Genomic DNA, 21506 nt, shown 5'->3' on the forward strand with positions numbered 1-21506 from the left:
GAAAAAAACCTTGAAGAGGAGCGGGGCATTATTGTTTTAATCCTCTTAGCAGCAGTCATTTCAAGACATTTTTAAGGGAGGGTGTAAGTGAGATGGCGTCTTGTCTCCCAAATCCTGACCCCCCCCCCCCAAAAAAAAAAAAATCCCTTGGGGGCCTGACCGCGGGTTGATGCAGGCAGGAACCGGGCAGCCGGAGTTTCCTTCTCAGGTGACTTTCCGGCAAACAGTCGTTTAAGAAACATGAAAAAAAAAAAAAACGTAATTAATTCAACCATTTAAAGCAATTTTGTTACTAATTGTCAATCTTTTAATTAATTTCTGCAGATCATTGCAGCTTAGAGGGATATTTTTTCTTTAGCACAAATTAAAAACATATATGGTTGTAATTTAATTAATCAATGATATTGGATAAAATAATAGTAATAAATACCAAATAAATAAATACGTGAGCGTGTGTTGTGAGGCGCTGTCATGAAAGTGCGGCTGCTAAATTTTACAACGTTAAATACAATAAAAAATATGTGACTATCAGCTCTTACTAATAAAGTACTGAATAAAATAATCACGTTCCAAACAAAGCAAACTACAAAAATTAAGAATGGAAATTGACAGTACGTAAAGTACCGATGCAAAACTTAAGGGGAGGGGCTGCTAGTTGGAGGAGAGGGATGTGATTGGCTGACACCGCGTCTACGTCAGTGCGCCCACTAGACTTTTAAAAGGGCCAAGAGATGGACGCCGCAAGCATCCTCTTCACTTTTCAGGAACCAACCAAGATGTTTTCGGGATACGCACAAAGTCAAACGGGAACCATTTAAATTATATTTTCAAACAGAAACATGAAAAGATGAGGATTTTTGGAGAGACGATTTAGGAGGACAACAATCGCTGGCCAGTGGAGATATTTCATTTTAGAAGAGCACAGCGAGGAAAGAGGTAACCTTGAAAAAAATCTATTTGTTTTAATGTTTTTAAACTCCAATTTTAGTTTTGTGCTGCTTATTTTTTATTTCGGTAAGGAAAATAGTTCCAAAATTCACGTAAATGTTTGGAAATTGAACGTTTAGGGGGGGGAAGATCACATAACGCTAAACTAATTCCAACTCCGCCAAGACTGAACAGTTAAAAGCGCATTTATCCAGATTCTTAACAATATATATATATATTTTGGCTAAAGGAAATCAATTATGTATTTGTGTCTGTACTCTACTCACTTGCACGTGTCCTATTTTTTCCTGTCAAAAATGAACGAAAGATGGTTTACACCTGTATTTTTTTCCTTAACACATTAAAATTTTACATTTTTTTTGTGTTTTTCTATTCGGATAAAAGATTGCGTGCACGTGTTTTTTTTATGTTTATTTCTCGCGGGTTGAATCCCTCCAATATAAATGTTTTTTTTTTGTCCCCACAATGTTTTCAATACAACTTCCACGCCTCAAGCTAAATGCTGTGTAACTCATAAATCCACGGCAATTAGCATAATGAGGGTTAAATCACAGCCCGGAGCCACTCTCTTGAAAGACGACAATGTTGATTTTTTTTTATTTTTAAAGTCTTCTCTATTGCATTTTACAAGGCTACAGATTACAGGAATATTGCCTCGGGTTGATGGAGGCAAAAGAAAGCGAAATTATGTTATTTTATAAGGAGATTTGATTTTACAGACACGTACAGACGCGCGCGCGCGCACGCTCACACGCACGCGCATGGTCGACCTTTCATGTGTCAGCCAGATGATAAATTAATAGCCCGGTACAGTTCAAACCTATTTGCACCCACATTAGACAGGAGTCCACGGGGACCCCACGCAAATGTGTCAGTCAGCCTGCAGGCGTTTGGACTATAACACGAAGGACCCGAGAATTAAGTAAATAGAAAGAGGAAAAAACCGGGTTATACTGTCACACAGCAAAAAACAAAAACAAAGCAATGTCAACCTTAGAAATAAATATTGAGATTGTCAATGGTAGAATTGGTAGTAATAAAAACCAAAAGTTGTCACTGTCCGAATGGATTTTTTAAATGACTAGAAAAATATTAAGAAACTACAAAGTTGCCGTTAGGTGACAATTATAATTAATAAAGTTATACTGCATAATAAATTGATGATGGCAAAGAAGCATCATCATCATCATCAAGATAATTTTAAAACCTGATATAAAACATTTATATAAAACATTTAATTGCAAAATTTTCTATGAACAAATTGCATGAGGCTGAAATTATGATAAGATATTTTATGTTAAATATAATGAAAATACAAATAGATTGCCATTGTAGACCTGCCTACAATTCTTTGTATTTATATTGTGTGACCAATTTATTCATTAAACTAACTGGAAATATATACTAGCAAGCTTGAAATGTATTACTAAACTTCATCATAATATAAAAACATTTTTTGTTGTATACGGTGGTCTAAACTATATTGTACCAGTAGTAATGAGTATAAGTATGATTATTTGATTTATTTGTCCACAGCATCACAAGCACACTTTCTGAAACCATAATAACGAAATTTAGTGTGAGAAATTTTGCTTTAAATGTAACCATACGGTTCTGGAGAATTTACAATTTACAATCCACTGATGCCAATTGTAAACCACAACACACAGCACACACAACAAACTCCACGATAAAAATACCTATAAGATTTTTTGTGGCACACCACGTAGAGAACATCTACTAAAAAAGACTATTTATAAATATCTGCAGTATCTATGCCAGTGACGTATAGTGACAGGCAAATGCTCTTCCGCTAGATGGCAGACAGTTCAGAAGTAAAAGTCATATCTCCTTTGGACATATGCCATAATTGTTTTCAATGTATATGCGCTTTGACTCAATAAAGGTTGCCAGCATTAATTAGTGGCTTTCTCCAGGTCATGCAGCACTACGGGGTTAACGGCTACTCCCTGCACGCCATGAACTCCCTCAGCGCCATGTATAACCTCCACCAGCAGGCGGCGCAACAGGCCCAGCACGCCCCCGACTACCGGCCCTCGGTGCACGCCCTCACTTTGGCCGAAAGACTGGCTGGTAAGCATCAGCCGCGGGTCACGGGGCGTCGCCGTCAAGACACCTCAGACAAACGTGCCCGTATGGCTTATTTTTTTTCCTTCTCAACGGCTGCACATTTCAAGACATCATCCTGGAGGCCCGCTACGGCTCGCAGCACCGAAAGCAGCGGCGCAGTAGAACGGCCTTCACCGCCCAGCAGCTGGAAGCTCTGGAGAAGACCTTCCAGAAGACGCACTACCCAGATGTAGTCATGCGGGAGCGTCTGGCCATGTGCACCAACCTCCCCGAGGCCCGAGTGCAGGTAAAACGCTGACAAAATACCAGCTGTCTGTTTTAAATTGTGACAAGAAATGCGTATCTCACCTTCAGGTGTGGTTCAAGAACCGGCGGGCCAAGTTTCGCAAGAAGCAGCGCAGCCTGCAGAAGGAGCAGCTCCAGAAGCAGAAAGAGGTGTCAGGAACCGCTGAGGCCTCCGCCGAGGACACCAAGGCCGAGGTTACGCCTCCCGTGGACGCTCAGGCTACCCCGCCTCCTCCCTCCTCCGCCTCATCCTGCCACTCCGAGTCGGACAGGCTGGCGGGGGCGGCGGCGAGGTCTCACGAGCCCGGCGAGACGAGCGTGGAGGTGAATGTCACCTCCCCCGAGCCGTCCGATGGCGAGTCAGCGGTGGAGGACAATTCGTACGCAGAGGAGGACAGAGTGAGGGGGGAGGCGAGGGGAAGGAATAGGGAGGAGGCGCAAGGGCATGGGGAGATGCAGCCCGGTGGCAGCTCGCCGTCCTACAAGCAACTCAGCCCGACATCAGGTAGGAATACTGTCTTCGTGACAATACTGTATTTTGGGAATGTCAAGAAGATAAGCATGACACTCTGCTATCCAAAATCTTCTCCCAGACTCCGCCCTGAGCTCGCCCGCCCTGCCGTCCTCCAGCAGCATGCCGAGCGGCCCGGCCCAAAGCAACTCGTACGCATCGTCGCCACTCAGCCTCTTCCGGCTGCAGGAGCAGTTCCGCCAGCACATGGCGGCCACCAACAACCTGGTGCACTACCCGTCCTTCGACATGAGCGCGCCGTCCTCGCTGCCCTACTTGGGCATGAATGTCAACATGCCGGCCCCGCTGGGCTCGCTGCCCTGCCAGTCTTACTACCAGACGCTGTCTCAAGCCCAGCAGGTGTGGAACAGCCCCCTGCTGCCGGGGGCCTCGGGCGGCCTTCCGGGAAGCCTCAATAGCAAGACCACCAGTATCGAAAACCTGCGGCTGAGAGCCAAGCAGCATGCGGCCTCACTGGGATTGGACACGCTCCCCAACTGAAGGCGCTGCCATGCCAAGCGCTTTCGCCCTTCGATCCGGGCTTGAGGACTTTGGCTCCACCTGTGTTTTCCTCATTCAACCGCAACAACTTCAGAGGCCACCTCGATTTGAACTTTCCAACTGGCCATGTTCTTTTTCAAGGCCTCTGCCAGAGGAACAAAAAAAAAAAGAAGAGATCCACTGGACTGCAGTGCACTGAATCCCCGCTATCCTGCTGCGACTAGCAAAACCCCCAAAATATGTATGTCATTGCCTAAAGATGCCACAAGAGGGTGGGAAAGCCAATGAAACTCAACTCACTTCAGTATACTGTACTGATTGGGAATAGGCAAGTATTTCCTGGAGAAAAAAAACAGAGCATAGTATCGTAAAAAGAAGAAAAAATTTTTTAAAAATCGCCAAATCGGCAAAGTCAGAAAAGCCGAACGGCAAATAAGCTGTACTATGCTTTCCCATTCCACTTTTGCTGCTGTACACACAGAATGAATTACACTCTTATTAGCCAGAAGAACGCATGCAAACATTGCATTAAAGTTGACAGGTGGACCGTTGATTTAGCTGTCGACAAAAAAAAAAAAAACATTTGCAAAATTTTAATCGGTCACTATAATCCATGTACATGCAAAAAAGACTCTACGTAACAACCCAGGCTAAATTTAGCCCTGTGGCTTACAAAGTTTGTCTCTCAGTCAAGGTGTACCACCAACTCTATTACTATTTTCTTATTTAGACAGGGCTTTGGTGCCATCTTGTGGCTCACAAAAAAACCACAAATAGGTGAGTTTTTGGTGAATAACAGGATAGGGGAAAAAAATGCTAAAAAAGTAAAGCAATGAATGTATGCTCTAAAAGCTAAAAATTCATTTGTGTTATATTCCTAAATCTGGTAATATGCATTGTCTGATCATTTTGAGCTAACCGCAAATAGAAAAGTAACCAAGTAAGAAAGTCCACCAAAATTTTACAGCGCAACAACGACAGAAAAGCAGTTAAAATTCAACAAGTTATCGTTTTAAAAAAAAAATAGCGGGATTAAATTAGAGCGCTCCAAATCTTTGTAAATGACCTCTGTACATTTAAGATGTGTATCTTTCAATTGTTGAAAAAAATAATAATTTATCTGTGAAATGTGAAGAAATAAATCAAGCCTGAGAGATGAAAATGTGTTTGCCTATTTCACTTATAAGTTGTTTTTGACAACAAAGTTGTAAAGTTTCTTTTAAATAGTATTTCAGAAGAATTTAATCTACAAAAAAAGGCTTTATATAACAATTTGAGCAGTTTTGGCAGTAAAATCCCCTCACACGTATTCACGACCTTTGACCCCTTCTACGACACACACGCACGGCGCAGTTAGCTTCCATCACGCGACCCGTAAATAATTCCGCCACACGGCCGTCCCTCGCATCCTCGACACTGAGGTTCCCGACGTGGTGCGCGGGGGAGAACCCGTCGCTTGTTCTGCCGCTGCGGGAGAGCTAATCCTGAATGACGCGGGGGTGTCACACCAAGCCCCCCCCCCCTACGCTGCCAGCTGAGGTTTGGCTGTGCACCGAAACCAAACGCTTTTGCCATAAGAAGATTACCTTGGGTCGGGATATCGATGGATTAAGTAAGAATAGAAGGAGATAAAATAGAAGGGAAAGAGTTCATACAGTCAGCAGAGTTCACACACCTGTTTTTTTCACACACCACTATAAACCAACAAGGCCTTTTGTCTTGACCTAAATTTACAAAATATTTTGTTTTATAAAATCATATTAAATGAATGCAAACATTTTTCCAGTACGTGTATGTTGAGATGTTTGATTTTGGGAGTGCTTCTTTAACTAATTTTGAATTCATCTGGCTAGCGAGCTGGCCTTTGATGATGTCAGCATTTTTCTATCTTCTGATTGGTTGATTAGCAAATCATGTCTGTAGCAATCTAAAGTGATGAATATTTTTGAATAATCAACATCTTTGGTTAGTTTTATTTATTTGACTTATTAAATAAGTATATTATACTGATTGTCAGCTTCTCTAGTTTTATTTATTTGACTTGATTTACAATTATATTATATTGATTCTCAGCTTCTGTAGATGATGTAAGCAGTACAATACCGATGGTTTGTATAATTGTGATGTGACAGTGGTGGTATTAAGAGCTGGATTAAGTCTGGTAAGTCCCCACTAAAGGCCCACCACTGCTATAAACTACATTAGATCACTTTCTCAAAGTGGTTGGTGTTTTCATAATGGGACACGTTTACACAAGACGACATTCTTTTAAGCGCATGCACTTCAGATCCTTTTAAATATGAGCTCCGTTTACCATCAACACTTGAGTTTTATTTGCAGCACGGTAGGGGTGGAAGTTAATGCTAAGTGTGTGTGTGTGTGTGTATGTGCTAAGCCGCTGAAGGTTTCCAGGAGCTCTTTGATGTGTATCTCGGCAATGCGCTATTAGAGGGATTTTCCTAGTTGACAGCTCAGAGAATGTGTGGAGGAATTGCGATGCCAGCGGGCCTAAAAGAATGCTGGAAACAGGATTAGGATCATATTCTGGCAGCGCCTGTCACTTCATCAATGGCTAAGGTTTCCTCAGTGACAGCCCTCCTTCTCTGTGAGCCTAAAACCTTTACTGGGACCATAAAGGGGGTGAGAGAGGGCGAGGGGGAGAAACAACACAATGATTGAATGGTGCGCCGTGATTTTCTGGGTTGGTTTGGATGCGAGGGGCTTTGTGTTGGGAGGTCGGAGAGGGGCGGCATTGGGAGTAAAAGGAGGGGGGGGGGGGGGGGGGCGGCTTACACCCACAAACACATGGAAGTTTTTGGTTTTTTTTACATCAATTCCTTTACGTTAGAGGGGCAGAGGTTAGGTGACCCCCCCCCAGGTGCATGAGGGCAGACCAGGATGCAGTCTGGAGTCCTGTCAAACTAAAGCTTGTGTATTCTAAGTAGAATCATAAAGTTAAAACAGAAAAGCGACAGGAAGTTAGCCATTTTTTGCTTAATTCGGACATTTTAAGGTCAATTTTTCTAATTCCAGAGGTCAAATTTTCGTCTTGGGGAATTTGTATGTAATTACAAAGGGTAAAACTAAATTGCAAAAAACTTGCTGACTCAAGAAACTGTAGTAAATGAGGTGCATAAGGTCAGATCATGCCAAAGTGGTTCTTCTCTTAGGTGGGGGGCCCTTGAGTGTCGCCGTCACCAAAACAAAACCCTAACTCTACACATTTTTGCTCGCCCCCGTGAAACATGACTTCCACAATGCGGCAGGAGTTTGATTGTTGGCGACAAGTTATATAATGCCAAGAATTAGAGCCTAGCATGCAAATGTGAAATCCTGCTCTGGTTCTCCTGCATGAGAAGGACTCTATCTGCAGGCTTCACTCGGGCTCCCCCCGGCTTTGTGCAACAGAGGCGCTCTTCCTTTTCTCCCCACCGACTCGGGTGATAATCCTGACACGCACTGTCTGCATTTTCTTACTGTACGTCTTTAAGCGCATTTGCCGAGCATTTATCTCGCCAATGTAAACCAATTTGCCTATAAGGGCCCGGGGCCAATCAAGACGCTGGAAGGGAGGGGAAGGGGGAGAGAATGGAAAACCCAAACGTAGCAGATGTGCAGAGAGGGCTCGACGGGAGAGCTTGGCAACGATGCCGGCTTTGACGAACAAGTGAATGCGGCCCAAAAAAAAAAGTAGAACGGAGTAGAAGAAAGAAAGAGCGTCCCTTGTCCGAAGGGTAAGCTTTTCAAACTTGGGATAGGGGCCTTTAAAGCCGATAGTGAGTGGATCACGGAATTGTTGAGTCACAGAATTGGAGAAAATCATAGTGAGCGTGTTTGTTAATCCTGTCATGGGGGGGGGGGGGGGGGTACTTTGGGAATCCCAGCCTCCTTCTTCTGATATTGAGAAGCTGCTGTATTGACAAATGCTGTTGTTTAATAGAACCTGAATACCTGTATCAGCTCTCTTGTAATCTCCACCGGGCTCCTCCCATCACACACTATTGCTTCCCGTGTAACCAGGTTGGGGGTCCAAAAGACATGAAGCCCCCCTCCCACTGTGTCGCATATTGCCGCGATGGCCATAATGACAATGGGTTCCTCGGTCCCTGAAATGGGACATTAAGACAGAATCATCCCAGGTTAGTTGGGGCGACAGCAAGGTGTTTTATTTGTCGGCACACGAGCACGGTAGGAGCGAGACCGGATGGCTTTTCAAGTACCCGATCGTATCGCCTAAGGTTGCTGGAAATGAGGTGTTTGGCGCTTTTATCAAGGCCGATTGCGTTCAACAGGCTGATCGCTGTTCGCCCCCATCACGGCGCAGACTTCATATTTCACGATACACTAGCTCAACACTTTGCGGGAAGGATTGGAATGGTCGCACCGCAATAAGTAAATGGGGACATCCGGAAAGTTTTCCAGCCATGATGCCAATGGGAATTGATGCCACATGGTATCAAGCAATGAGGGGAAAAGTATAGCAATCCTTTCCTTAAATAGGATGTGGACTCTTTACCCTCCATTAAGTTAATGTGTTTGTTTATACAAGATGAGAGTTGCTTCATTTATTTTATCTGTTCTTTTTATACCCATTGATTTTAATATAAAACATTACAAAAAAATTCCAATAATAAATCAAATAAGTTTTGAGGGTGACTGTCTAAATCTTTTATTTTAATATAAAAAATGGAGCTTTTTTTCTTCTCACATATACAGCTCGTGTGAAACTTGCTAATTCAATAATAAACAAATTAAAATCCCCCAAATATAATTACCGGATGTTTTATTTGTGTGCGTGATTGTCAGCGCCATACCTCCTCAGTTTCTGCAGGATTTATGAACAATGTCAAGTTCCCCGAGGGCCCGGCGAGTCTCTCGAGTGCCTCTTAAAGCTTAACGCTCCCTGACTGAGTGGCACAGCGAGAGCCACTCGCTCTCTCTCCACGCGCCTCCGATAAGAGCCGAGAACAACCTCTCGATTGCGGCTCGTCTCATGAGCCCGATTGTAATGGAAAACGTCGGCGCCGTACCTAATGGCTTGGCGAGAGCTGGGGAAACATATGTAAATTTATGTAAACCTACCGCAAAACACATATTTACAATAATGTGACGACACGCTAGATGGAGGCGGCATGTGTCATTAGGCCGCTTTATCGCTTTTCTTTTTTACCTGGGAGGTGCTACGATCACTCAGTGAGAAGAGAGGGAGAAAGGAAATGATGTGGAGCAGTGATGAAGAAGAGGAAGAGGAAGGGATACAAAGACAGAGTTGCTAGGGTGAAAAGAAGGCAAATTTATTATATCACTCATTGACAAAAAAAAGTTTGTGAGGAGGTGCTATCAAATATCGATATAACGTGACAGGAACCCCCCCCCCCCCCATAAACTTTAGAAATTCAAATTTGGGATATTCCAGTGAATAGCTAGTGTGCAAATTTGTCTAATGACTAATGAAAAACCACTTCAAATATGATACAAAAGTCTAACGCTCTCAAAACTTCAATGAAATGTGAAAACTTTTAAGTTTGTCAATGGATTAGCTTGAAAAACCCAAACATTGGAGTGCATTTTTTTTTTTAACATTATTTTTAAGTTTGTGTCTTTGCAGTAGTATGTGCACATTTTTAGTAAATAAGTCAAAGGTTTGGACAGTTTCTCCTTTGACTGGTAGTGTCATGTACATACATTCTGATTTGAATGAAAATATTGCGATGAAATTATCTTGAGTGCAAAAGGGCACTGGTTGTGTTTTGATAACATTATCTCAAGTGCAAAGCGGAAATGGTTGTGTTTCATGATAACGTCGCAGACAGGCTTATCTTGTGTCCAAAGGTTCACTTAACAGACTTATACCTGAGGCCTCACTTGATCCTACTCTGTTTAACAAGGTCTTCCACCTCCTTCATGAAGCGCAGACACAGCTCGTCCTGCCACGGCGGGGCCACACACTGCACGGCCATGGGCATACCTTGGCTACCTGACAATGCCTACACACAAACGCACACAGGGCACATATAAGGGCAGAGAAATTCCGAGAGGCAAGACAGCAGTGAGGCCACAGTCTGCTGTCGCCACCTGTTGACTGACAGTGGAACTACATCTAATATTTATCCGAGCAGAAACTTACCCAATTCATGAGATGGACACCATATGTAAACTTCACACCTGTTACTGTTTTATGTAAAGGCAAAAAAATATCGTCCATAGCTAAAATAGGACAAAATGTGTTCATGCTGATGATGTGATGCAACAGTGTGCATTAACAAACGCGTCAATAAACTAATGAAGAAAAAAACTGGCCTCTGGGAGAGCATCAATCATAAATGTAACTAACATGTAGCACAGAAATGGTGATTATTCATAAAATGTTTCCCAGTCCTGGCTCCCTTTTTGCATGTTGCATTACCCGTTTGAAAAGCTTGTCCCAGTGGTCCCGATGGAAGCCTTCATAATGGCGCAATTCCTCCTCATCCTCTGCTGTCACCGTGGAAACAGGAACGACGCCAGCAGGAAAATTGAGCAGATTGAAGAGAGCCGTGAAAGACGCACTAACTGGACAGAAACATCAAGAAAAAAATAGGTCAAAACTAGGATATGAAGAATGTGATTTTTTTCTGGGCACATAATAAATTGCAATGTCCGTACACATAAGCCTGCCGCAGTACAAGAAGTTGTAAGCAGGTCCGAACATGGGGCAGAGCAGCACGTCGATGTTGCATCGTCTCCATTCGGCCAGGGTCTCATCTATGTAGTCCTGACGAACACACGTTCAGTGTCTCCTTCTGCACGTGCTCAAACGTCATCTGCTCACCTGCACAGCCACATGCTGCTCCCACAGCTCCACAACAGACCTGAAACACGAGCAAAGAGTATTAGCGTGTGCCATTATTGACGATGAAAGCTTGAAAGTTCTCACCTGACTCCAGTGGAGCATTGCAGGAGGAAAGAACCGCGAGGAGACTGCGGACAAAAAAAAAAAAAAGACTATGAGACAGAGCAGTTCTGCAGCTCAAAAAAAGACATCTCACCAGAGGTCTGATCAGGAACGAGAGCATCTTCCTCAGCCACAGAGGAAGATAGAGAGGAAGCACTTGAAGTTTGAGACAAGGATCAAAAGATCCCCCCTTCCTAAAAGTATGAGAGTTTGAAACCAGTGTCAGAGTGATTTATTTAAAGTGATTTATGGTAATAGTCTCCTAAGTGACACACAAATTGATAAAACTAACAATTAACTTAAACTGAAATGTAACATTAAACCACTATTGTAATTCACTGGGTCACTTAAAGAAACGCTTCTCGTATGCCCGTGTTATCCTGCCCCCTGGTGGCCAAGATGAACATACCAGATTGTATAAGACTTACAGTTTTTGTATCAGAGAGGCGCCTCCATCTCCAAAGATGCCATTGCTAATGAGCAAAAGGGTATCCTTAACTCTCAGATGATTGTATGGCACCACCTTTGTGTTCACAGAATCATATTAGAAATCTAAAAACACACTTCATTTGTGCTCTTACGGTGAGGTTTTACTGTATGGCCCGCCTGCTCCAACAAATCCCTGACTTCTCGGAGGCTTCGGGCCATGCTCGGTGTCAGTTGCGTGATGCCGTCGCTTTCCACGTAGCCGATCCTCAGAGGCTTGGCGCTCTTATACACCTGACATACATCCCACAATTAGAATAACTTAAGGAAATTTAGACATGCTAATTTTTTTGTGCGTACAGGATCCAGTAAACCTCAATTACTTTTAAGTTTGAAAGAGTTTAAAAAGTTTTAAAGTTTGTCTAAATTATATTAATATTTATTTCCAATGACTTTAATGGGAAAGTTGCCCCAGCCAACATGGCTGCCACATTAATGCAATTTTTAGCCTGCACAGGACCAAATTGCAACTAATTCTGGAACGAGCGGACTCGTGTGAAGGTTAGCAAACATTAACACATGAAAAAGTGATTTAGATGACCGCTATAAAAGATCTTGTGACAATCCGTAAATGATTCTGTGAGGACACACCTGCATATTAAAAGGCAGGGGCGGGATAGTTGGGTCCAGGTCAAACATGTGGTCGCAGAGCAGAGCCTGCATACCCAGAGCCAAGCCGTCCACATCCTTTGCCATTGGCCCGGAAGTTGCCAACACTAAATGCACCACAAAAATAAACATACTGTAATGAAGAGTACAATCAATACACATTAACACTTTCGAACTTAGGAAACACATTTTAACTTATTAAAACATGTTAAACAGCACAAACAGATAAGTTACTCACCCGACTTTTGTCCCGGACTAACAGAGCTAATGCCCTGTTTGCTAGGGCACAAATAGGACATTTTATTGTGAGAGTTGAATGCCAGCTCATAAAAGTGAAGCCAGAAAGATGATGGCTAACCTGACTCGGCCCGCTGTTGGCTTGAAGCCACAGATCCCGCAGAAGGCAGCGGGGATACGAATGCTGCCGGCGACATCGCTGCCTATGCCGAGGATGGAGCCGCCGCCCCCAATGAGAGCCCCCTCACCGCCGGAAGAACCGCCGCTGGTCTTCTTGAGGTTGTGGGGGTTTACAGTCTGCCCGAAGATGACATTACTGCAGTCGTAGCTTCAGGTGACACACGAAGGAAAAAGCAGGTGAGTGTGACTGGTTTTTTTTTTTTTTTTGTTAAACAGCACATTGTTAACTTTACCTCAACATGCCTTGGGGGACGTTTGTTTTCACAAAGGGAATGGCGCCTTGTCTCCTCAAGACTTCCACAATAACCGAGTCCTTCTCGGCCGGATCGCCGAGGTTAGAAACCAGACCGCAGGAGGAATCGTAGGACTGTAGGAGGGTTTTGAATGGCATGCGTGATTCGATACAGAGAGTCTGTATCAGCGATATGCACAAGACGCCATCTTGCCATTACCTTGTAGGCAATGTTATCCTTGATGCTGACCGGAACGCCATACAGGAGCCCTCGTTTGTTGGAGTCCAGAGTTTTTACATGGTCAAAACTTTCCAGCAGGATGGTGGTGCAACAGTTCAACCTTTTGTTTTCATTGATAGTCTGTAAAAAGAATGATGGTTAAAGTAATCAATCAGTTGATATTAGCTCCTTGACTCGACTCGAAGAATATTAAAACTGGATTTATCATACTGCACCTTTTCCATGTAGGAGTAAAACACATCTTCAGGTACCAGCTGGCCATCCTGTAGTTTTTTTGTCAGCTCAGTCAAGGACAAAGACAAAATGAGAGATGAATCCATCTTTGGATGCTGGAAGGAGAATCACACGTAAAGTTAAATAGCCTTAACTCTCATTTGAGTGCCCACACTCCCATAAAATAAATGAAAAGAAATTCGGAGTGCTTCTAATTAAATCACAATTTGAGATTTAGTGTTATGCCATATCACTAGCAACAAATTTTCTAAGTTTTATTAAAATATAAATCTGCTAGGTTAAATGCATTGGGTGATTTGTCATGGAACAACCCAATGCTCAGAATGTTAAAGTGATTTACAATAATATGAAATTGGCTTTTTAATAGGACCTCCATCTTGTTAATGATGAAAATTTGGTGTACCTTAATTTTGTCGTGGTACTGTACTTGGGGAATTACTTTTAATTTTTTTAGGTTGTACTGCAAGCTACTTGGTTGAAAAAGTTTGAAAAGTATTTTTATAGTGACGTTAAGGCAGAAACACAAGCTATTTTCAACTCACCGCTTTCTTGTATAGTAACACAGCCTCTTCGGCTTTTAGAAAGCTGTCATCTCTCAGTTTCCTGGCTTTCTGAATCTTCCTCCTGGCGTCCAGATGGCCGTCGACCGCCCGGGCAAGCGTCACAAGAGCCCCCGCTAGGCCAGCAGCAGCCCCGGCTAAGAGGGCGGCTGTTGACCAGGTGTCCATTTCCAGCCCCGAGAAAAACTGTTTGACATTGTCCATATTCGCTAGCTAAAAAAAATGACCTCCCTAGCCTGTAAACGGTCTGTGTCACTTTGACGGCGCAAGCTCGTCTAGTATTTAAGGCTTGGAGTGTTGATGAGCAAATCATTAGCGAAAGAACACTACGGATGCCTTAGACAATCAAATCTACGCATGCGCAGTTATCCGTTTGGACTATTCAATAGCATTACCTAAAACGGCCTCCTAGAGGGCGCTACTGTTGCTATTCTTTCGTTAGATTAATTTAGAATCCAACCGTTTTCATTGTGATGTGACTGGTTTTGTGATGCATTTTGCACAAAATAATTCAACCTAATTTTGCATTTTTATGAATACCAGTACGGTGAAAAGTAGGAGCCCCTTCCTGATTTTTTTTTACCCCAAATTAAATGAAGCCATAACCTACTTAACACTAATCACAAATTCTGATGCTTCTAATGAATAGGCAAAATGTCTTGACCTTCCACTTTAATATTTGCTTCCACTTGCTCTGCAGGTTTCTAATATGATCATACAGATAAAATAACATATTCATATACATACAGTGAATATTTTAGATCTATTTAGAACCATATTCTGCTTGTAAGCCACTGGCACAGCCAATAAGAAGAGGAGCTTCATTTAACCGAATGGAAGAGTTTGTGCGCCACCTGGAGACATAAAATGGGAATTACACACCGACATCATACTGACCTGTCCCCCTACTGCAATAAAATAAAGCCTCTCACTTACACAATGGTCCCGTGCATGGAGGAAGTCAAAAAGTTCCTCGGTGCAGTCCTCCGTTGTGGAGGAACGAGAGTTGACTCGGGTCTCACATTGTTCCAGACGTGCCTGTGTGTGTACGCAGTGCTCCGCCTCTGCACACTTTTCTCGCATCGTTTCCAGGGGATCCTGCAAAACAGCACCATTTGATTTTCGGGTCCGATTCCTTTCAAACGCGAATAATGGGTTCAACATACCACTAGGTCTTCCTCTTCTTCTTCCTCCTCTTCCTCCTGCAACCGATCAGCGTTAGTGACAGTGAATATACTCATTCATCCAGGTCATTGTAGTCTCAATACAATGAATGACTGTAACTGGACTGTTCAGACATCAGCTAACATCTAATGCTGTCCTTCCATCTCAAGCTAGCGTTACAAAACAAGATGACACGTTTGTTTGTTTATTCGCCTTTATAACACCTACTTACGTCGTCTGGCTCTCCATTCGCGATCATTTTGTCTTCGAGGACCATATTTGCTGATGTGCCGTGTCCCTACCTGACCACAAACCGAATCAAATGTTTTGTTTGGAGGTCACGCCAGTTGTATTCAAAGCGAGCAAGTCGTTTGTTTCCGTCTTTCAAAATAAATGACCACTCTCTGTCTCATGAGTCGAAAGGGTCCCTATCTGGCGTTGTTATCCATACCTATTTTTTAAAAAACATACAAAGAGTAGATATTACAAACAATATGTCAACGATAGTCACTAATTTTATTGAGATACAACAGAACGCTTTTAATTTGGTTAGTCGACAGCGGAACTGTACTGCTCAATATTACGCAACCTTTACCACCACCGTGTGGCTTAAACAGGTACTACACAAATAAGCCAAAGAGTCCGGCTGGCTGTAGTTTGGCCACTTGTGGGGTAATTTAAAGCCAAACAGCATAACGGATCGACTCCATTGCGTAATGCACAAAATATTCCAGAGGATTCACGGCTATTTACATTACATACATATTTACCAGCTCAGTGGACTAGTGGTAGAGTGTCCTCCCTGAGACTGGAAGGTTTTGGATGGGGTCTCCCCTTTCCCCTTGGGGATGAATCAAAATCACACGGGGCTGGGTTAAATGCAAAGGACAAATTTCACCACACCCAGATGTGTGTGTGTGAGGATCATTGGGACTTTAATTTTAATTATGCATGCTCATATGGCTTTCATTTGACAAATGCTTGCCAGGTGTCTTGGTGTGAAGAGTTTGCACTGTTCAGTTTGAAGTATTGCATTCAGCGTAGGTTTGACCAATAAGTAGGACAACAATTTATATACGGTCATTTTAAAGCTCGCTATATCCATCATTAAAATCACATAAAAAATATATAAAAGGTATGTTGTACAGTTTAACTTCCAGAAAAACATCACGTGAAATGGAAACAAAGATAATTGTCACTTTGGCTTAGAGCCTATTAAGCTGTATTTCAACATTTTGGCAAATTGTAGTTGCTTGTTTTAGCCCTGACTGAAATGTGATTTCTAGAATGTTTATTTTAAACACTACATCATCGGCCTTTCCTCTCTGGGCATTGGATTTTGTAGCCCACCCTGTAGGCTTGCAGGTACACACGTGCCTGGTTCATCCTGTTGAAAAAAAAAAAATATATATATATATATAATTATATAATTAATCATGCTAAGATCTAACTATTGGAATAATTGTGTTCCATATGCTAATTTACATATACATCAACCTGTATTTGGTGCAAAGCTGAATCCCAAAAGGTCCGCAACGGTCAACGTAACTTTCCCTAAACGCTTTCCTCACCGCTCGAGCCATGCTGACCACAGTAGTAACCACCGGGCATGTCCTTCAAATCAATGAGAACATCACACATGACATTACAAAAACAAAATAGTGTCCACATTATTGATTACATCATACTTACAGTCGCTCACAGCGCAGGCCCGCGGTGCCCTCGGGACATGTGCAAGTATTGAGAGGACTGCAGGTGGCGCCGTTCCGGCAGGGAGGAACGCACGGTGTAGTCACGGCTGCGTATGAGCACACAAAAAAGTTTTAAGACGCACAATGTGTGATGCAATAATGGCACAAACATGCACTGACCTGTTTCACAGAGACTTCCGGTGAATCCTTTGGCACAGCGACACCTATTGAGGCCTTCGCACACGCCGCCATTTTTACAAGTCTTCTGACACTGAACAGGCTCTGAATAAAAACAATTAAAGGGAGGGAGGTATGAAAAAGAAAAGTGTCGCAATGGCAGGGGTTCAGAAGAAACTACATAAGACTGTTATGAGTACAGATAAAATAAATCTCAGTTGAATTTTACCTATTTGGCATCGAGCTCCTTGCCATCCGCCAACGCACGTGCACATATTCACGTTCACACATCGGCCGCCATTTTGACAAGCGGGTGTGCACAAGGCTACAAAACACAAACAAACACTGTCGATGTTGCCGAAGAGGAAAGTCATCTGCTATAACTGACCAAGCTTGGATTGGGTTACTCACGCGAAAGGCACTGGGGGCCTGTATAGTCTGACGGACATTGGCAGGTATCAGGACCCACGCAGCGGCCGCCATTAGCGCATAGCAGCTGACATACGGCTGAGATTTAAAAATGCAAAAAAATAAAAAAGCACATGAAGAATGATGACATCATTATAAAAGAAGTCTACCTGTGTGGCAGCCTTCTCCAGTCCAACCAGGAGGACATAAACATTTGTTCCAGCGCATACATGTACCTCCATGGGCACAAGGTGGGGAGCACATGGCTAAAATGCACACAAATAATCAAAAAAACTTCCCATCCCTTGATATCTACAACATGTCAGTCGAGAAAGAAACCTGAGCAGCCAAGGCCAGGGTAGCCTGGAGGACAGTCGCAGCTGTTTGGCGCCGTACACACTCCGTAGTTCTGACATGGCGGCTCACACACAGCTGGAAAGACGGGATGCCTTGTGTCATGCCAACACAAAAACTGGACTGTACAGCGTACTGTACATTTCGACTCACGTCGACATTTGGTGAGGTCATCGTTCTGCACTTGATAGCCCTCCTTGCAGGTGCAGTTGAAGGTCCCGGGGTGATTCTTGCACAATTGGTCACAGCCTCCGTTTGTGAAATCTCCGCACTCGTCCACATCTCAGAAAACACAGACGGTGTAATAAAAAGATTGCTTTGGCGCCCTCTTGTGGATCTTACCATCGCAGCTCCTCAGATCCTCGCTCAGTTTCCAGCCCGCGCGGCAGCTACATCGAACATGACCCTCGGCCCCCGTGACACAAATATGGTCGCAACCGCCGTTTCTCAATTCACAAGACGAAACATCTGTGCAGATGATGAAAAGAGAAAATGATCCGCTTGAAAATACAATTAGCTTTTAATTTCATTTGGAAGTGAAATACTGCTGCAGGTGAGGTTATCGGTGTCCAGCAGCAGAGGAGGTGGGCAGTAGCAGTCGTGTCCCCCCGGGGAATTGGTGCAGAAATGCGAGCAGCCGCCATTCTGAAGTTTACATTCGTCGACGTCTAAGCACACACAGAAAAAAAAAAGGCCCAAAAAGTCATTTTCAACAAACTTTTCTCTCTCGACGCAACACATTTTTGCTATCACTGAACCATAAAATGTGAGTGCTGCTCGTCCGTGTTTAAATGCTTGAAAATGAGCAGGTAAACAGCGAGTGAGGAATCTGACCCACGCAGGTGCGGCCGTCGATGTGGAGCTGGTAGCCGGGCCTGCACGAGCATCGGAAGGATCCCGGGGTGTTGACGCACGAGTGCGCGCAGCTTCCGTTCCGGGACAAACACTCGTTCACGTCTATCAGATTTTAATTCGACAATCAATATGGGAAGTTATTAACATTGATGGCAGGGCGAATATTTCTCACCTGTGCATCCGTGTCCATCTGGATTTAGTTGGTAGCCGGAAGAACACTGGCAGCTGTAGCCTCCTGGTTCATTCGTGCAGTTGTGGTCACAATGTCCGTTGTTCACGGCACACTCGTCAACATCTGCCGGAAAAATTACGTAGCATTAACTCAACTTTTCAAACCGGATTGAGTTTCTGAGGGAAACCGATATTGGCCCAGCGCTCACCGAAACAAGAATGTCCATCCCCGTTGAAACCTTGGTAGCACTGGCAGAAGTAGGAGCCGACGATGTTGCCGCAACGAGCGTTGACGTCACAACCGTGAGCGCCGGACGCGCACTCGTTCGTATCTGAGAAGAAACCCGATGATCATATCTCACTCCAAAACAAAATGGCGGTCTTTCCCGGAATGTGCTGGTAAAACTTTAGCATGAGTCAACTCAAGTTTCTGAGTGAAACTTGCCTTCACAGTTTTGTCCATTGTGAGCCCCGTGGTATCCCACAGGGCAGGAACAGCTGAAGGAGCCGAGGGTGTTTGTGCACTCCGCATTACCCTCGCAGGCTCGCAGACCCGTCACCGCGGCCAGGGCGCACTCGTCGACATCTGCGAAACCAGAACAGCGTGCTATTTAGCCGGGACCACCGCGGCGCGGTTAATTACTCCTCATCATGCTCTCACACACACAAACATCTCTGCGGACGGACCCTGGCACCCTTCTGCACCCTTCAGGTAACCACGGTGACATTGGCACAAGTAGGACCCCGGGGTGTTGGTGCACTTTGCGTGAGGGCCACACTGTTCCTTTTCTCCACACTCGTCAACATCTGCAGAAGGGACAGAAGAAAATGCATGTATCTCAGTAAATTTGATTGTCTTTATTTTAGTTGTTCATTTCAAAAAGTTCAATTCAAAACTCATGCACAGTATTATATAGATTAGTTTCACAAATTGAAATATTTTCTTTGAACATAGATGGCAAAGCTACACATGCACACAAATAATATAATAAAACCCACAAGCATATATTCTTTATCCTCTGTAAAGAGCATCAGGTTGACACTTTACCTTTGCACTCTGCTGCTTCCTCAAGACTGAAGCCAAGTGGGCAGGTGCAGATGTCTCCAGTCTTTAGCATGTCTGATGGACAGCCACAATCCGAGCTGCCCTCAAGCATCACCTGGTTGCCGGGACACTGAGGAGCAGCACTGGGGAACTGGCGGGCAGCTGAAGTGGGTACAAGGCTGGTAGTTGACAATTGACTAGGTAGGCTAGTGGATGCTTGGCTGGGAGCAGTGGAAGTGACTAATATGAAAGAAAAAGCGTTAAGAAGCACATTATGACTCAAAATGGAAAAAGTTGTTTTTCAAATCACCCATAGTTGGTTGGCTGAGATTCCCGATGAGATTCTCAATCTGTAAGAGAAGATCGATGGATGTTTTTCTTTCCCAGGCTATAAAATTGGTATGCCGCAGGCGTCGGACTAATCAATTTCATCTCATTGCTCTGTAGTTCAGTCACTTGCCTGGGGCTTGACGAGATCGGACTGCATGCTTTTGAACACTTCATTTTCATCTCCCTCGGTGCTGTTCGGTGATTTAGTCGCTGAGGCGGCCAGCAGCAGGGCAGACAGGAGGATGGAGAGGTGAAGCATGGCTTGATGAAGAGGAGCAGGAGAAGCCTAATCAAAGACCAAAACAAATCTGATATTATTTTAATAGAGATGAACCTATTGCTTGAGGGGGGAAAACATTAAATCACGACTGAAATACTCCTTTAGAATGACTCTTACTTTTTTTTTTTTTTTTTAAGAAACAACGATAGGTTCCACAAACGAGAAATGAATGAGTGAATCCGTGATTATGGAGAATGGTGGGGGGTAAACGCGCAAATCGCAACTACACTGCGAAACTTATCCAGAAGTAAATAAGACTTGTATCCCAGGCCCAGAATGTTATGTTCGAAAATGTGCAAAAGAATTTTGAAGAGCCACTATAGAAGATCAAATGTACTTTAAAAAGCGGGGGCTCATTCATAGTGAACATGTCCGGACGGGCGGAACAACTCCGAAATGCACCCTGTTATTAAGTTGACATGAAGCCCCTTCCTCTTCCTTCCTCGGAACAAAAAAAAAAAAAAAAAAAACTTGAATAAAAAACGTTCACAATATTGAGAAATATGTGAAATATTATACCGACTAATTAATCGTTGATTAAAACATGGAAGTGTTTAGCGCGATCGAGCCTCGAGGACAATCTACAAATGGACCTAAAAACTCACTTTGAATCTTTTTCTATATAAAGTTAAATGCTTTACTGTGATTGAAAGTGCTAAGTTATGAACTTACCTGGTGAACAAGAATCAAAGAGCATACATAATGGTTCCGAGATGTCAAAACGTGTGGATCCGCGATAGAACTTTGCCCACTCCTCAACTTCTCCAGAGCCTCCTGTAGGGAGGGAGTACATCGTGGCCCCGCGACGGAAGGGGTGAGGGAGGGAGGGAAGAAGGGGGTGGTGGTGGTGGTGGTTCTGGCCCGACGTCAACAAAGTTTGGGTCAGCAGGTCGAATCCATTTCCATGCTTCGAATCAAGTATCCTCGAGTTTGGTGCATATAAATGAAGCCACAAGGGGGCAGCAGATGAATCCTCAGTGTA

The 21506-nt window shown here is 43.7% G+C and overlaps 4 protein-coding genes across 4 annotated transcripts; 1 reads left to right on the forward strand and 3 right to left on the reverse strand.

Annotated features, from left to right (window-relative positions):
* The first annotated feature begins 756 nt into the window (after nt 1-756).
* LOC125971346 (diencephalon/mesencephalon homeobox protein 1-B) lies at nt 757-5391 on the forward strand. The gene is made up of 5 exons (XM_049724604.2): nt 757-936; nt 2886-3042; nt 3147-3325; nt 3394-3829; nt 3918-5391. The coding sequence occupies exons 2-5, from the start codon at nt 2889-2891 to the stop codon at nt 4334-4336; spliced, it is 1188 nt and encodes a 395-aa protein (XP_049580561.1). The 5' UTR covers nt 757-936; nt 2886-2888; the 3' UTR covers nt 4337-5391.
* Nucleotides 5392-9609: 4218 nt separating this feature from the next.
* faah (fatty acid amide hydrolase) lies at nt 9610-14556 on the reverse strand. The gene is made up of 15 exons (XM_049724389.1): nt 14032-14556; nt 13471-13584; nt 13235-13375; nt 13016-13149; nt 12724-12930; nt 12604-12644; nt 12348-12472; nt 11865-11990; nt 11699-11793; nt 11365-11464; nt 11253-11296; nt 11148-11187; nt 10982-11090; nt 10743-10888; nt 9610-10323 (listed from the first exon to the last, which is right to left on the reverse strand). The coding sequence occupies exons 1-15, from the start codon at nt 14251-14253 to the stop codon at nt 10198-10200; spliced, it is 1770 nt and encodes a 589-aa protein (XP_049580346.1). The 5' UTR covers nt 14254-14556; the 3' UTR covers nt 9610-10197.
* Nucleotides 14557-14706: 150 nt separating this feature from the next.
* Nucleotides 14707-15606, reverse strand: uqcrh (ubiquinol-cytochrome c reductase hinge protein). The gene is made up of 4 exons (XM_049724648.1): nt 15446-15606; nt 15216-15251; nt 14986-15147; nt 14707-14903 (listed from the first exon to the last, which is right to left on the reverse strand). The coding sequence occupies exons 1-4, from the start codon at nt 15488-15490 to the stop codon at nt 14871-14873; spliced, it is 276 nt and encodes a 91-aa protein (XP_049580605.1). The 5' UTR covers nt 15491-15606; the 3' UTR covers nt 14707-14870.
* A 519-nt stretch (nt 15607-16125) lies between these two features.
* On the reverse strand, nt 16126-21440 carry LOC125971248 (multiple epidermal growth factor-like domains protein 6). The gene is made up of 20 exons (XM_049724332.2): nt 21197-21440; nt 20375-20530; nt 20225-20264; nt 19918-20154; nt 19557-19676; nt 19315-19455; nt 19079-19201; nt 18871-18993; nt 18678-18800; nt 18389-18511; nt 18186-18311; nt 17997-18125; nt 17829-17921; nt 17660-17755; nt 17493-17588; nt 17311-17406; nt 17085-17186; nt 16906-17011; nt 16711-16827; nt 16126-16600 (listed from the first exon to the last, which is right to left on the reverse strand). The coding sequence occupies exons 2-20, from the start codon at nt 20501-20503 to the stop codon at nt 16522-16524; spliced, it is 2199 nt and encodes a 732-aa protein (XP_049580289.1). The 5' UTR covers nt 20504-20530; nt 21197-21440; the 3' UTR covers nt 16126-16521.
* Between the last annotated feature and the right edge of the window lie 66 nt (nt 21441-21506).

This window comes from Syngnathus scovelli, chromosome 10 (genome assembly GCF_024217435.2).
Source record: "Syngnathus scovelli strain Florida chromosome 10, RoL_Ssco_1.2, whole genome shotgun sequence".
Taxonomy (NCBI): Eukaryota; Metazoa; Chordata; class Actinopteri; order Syngnathiformes; family Syngnathidae; genus Syngnathus; species Syngnathus scovelli.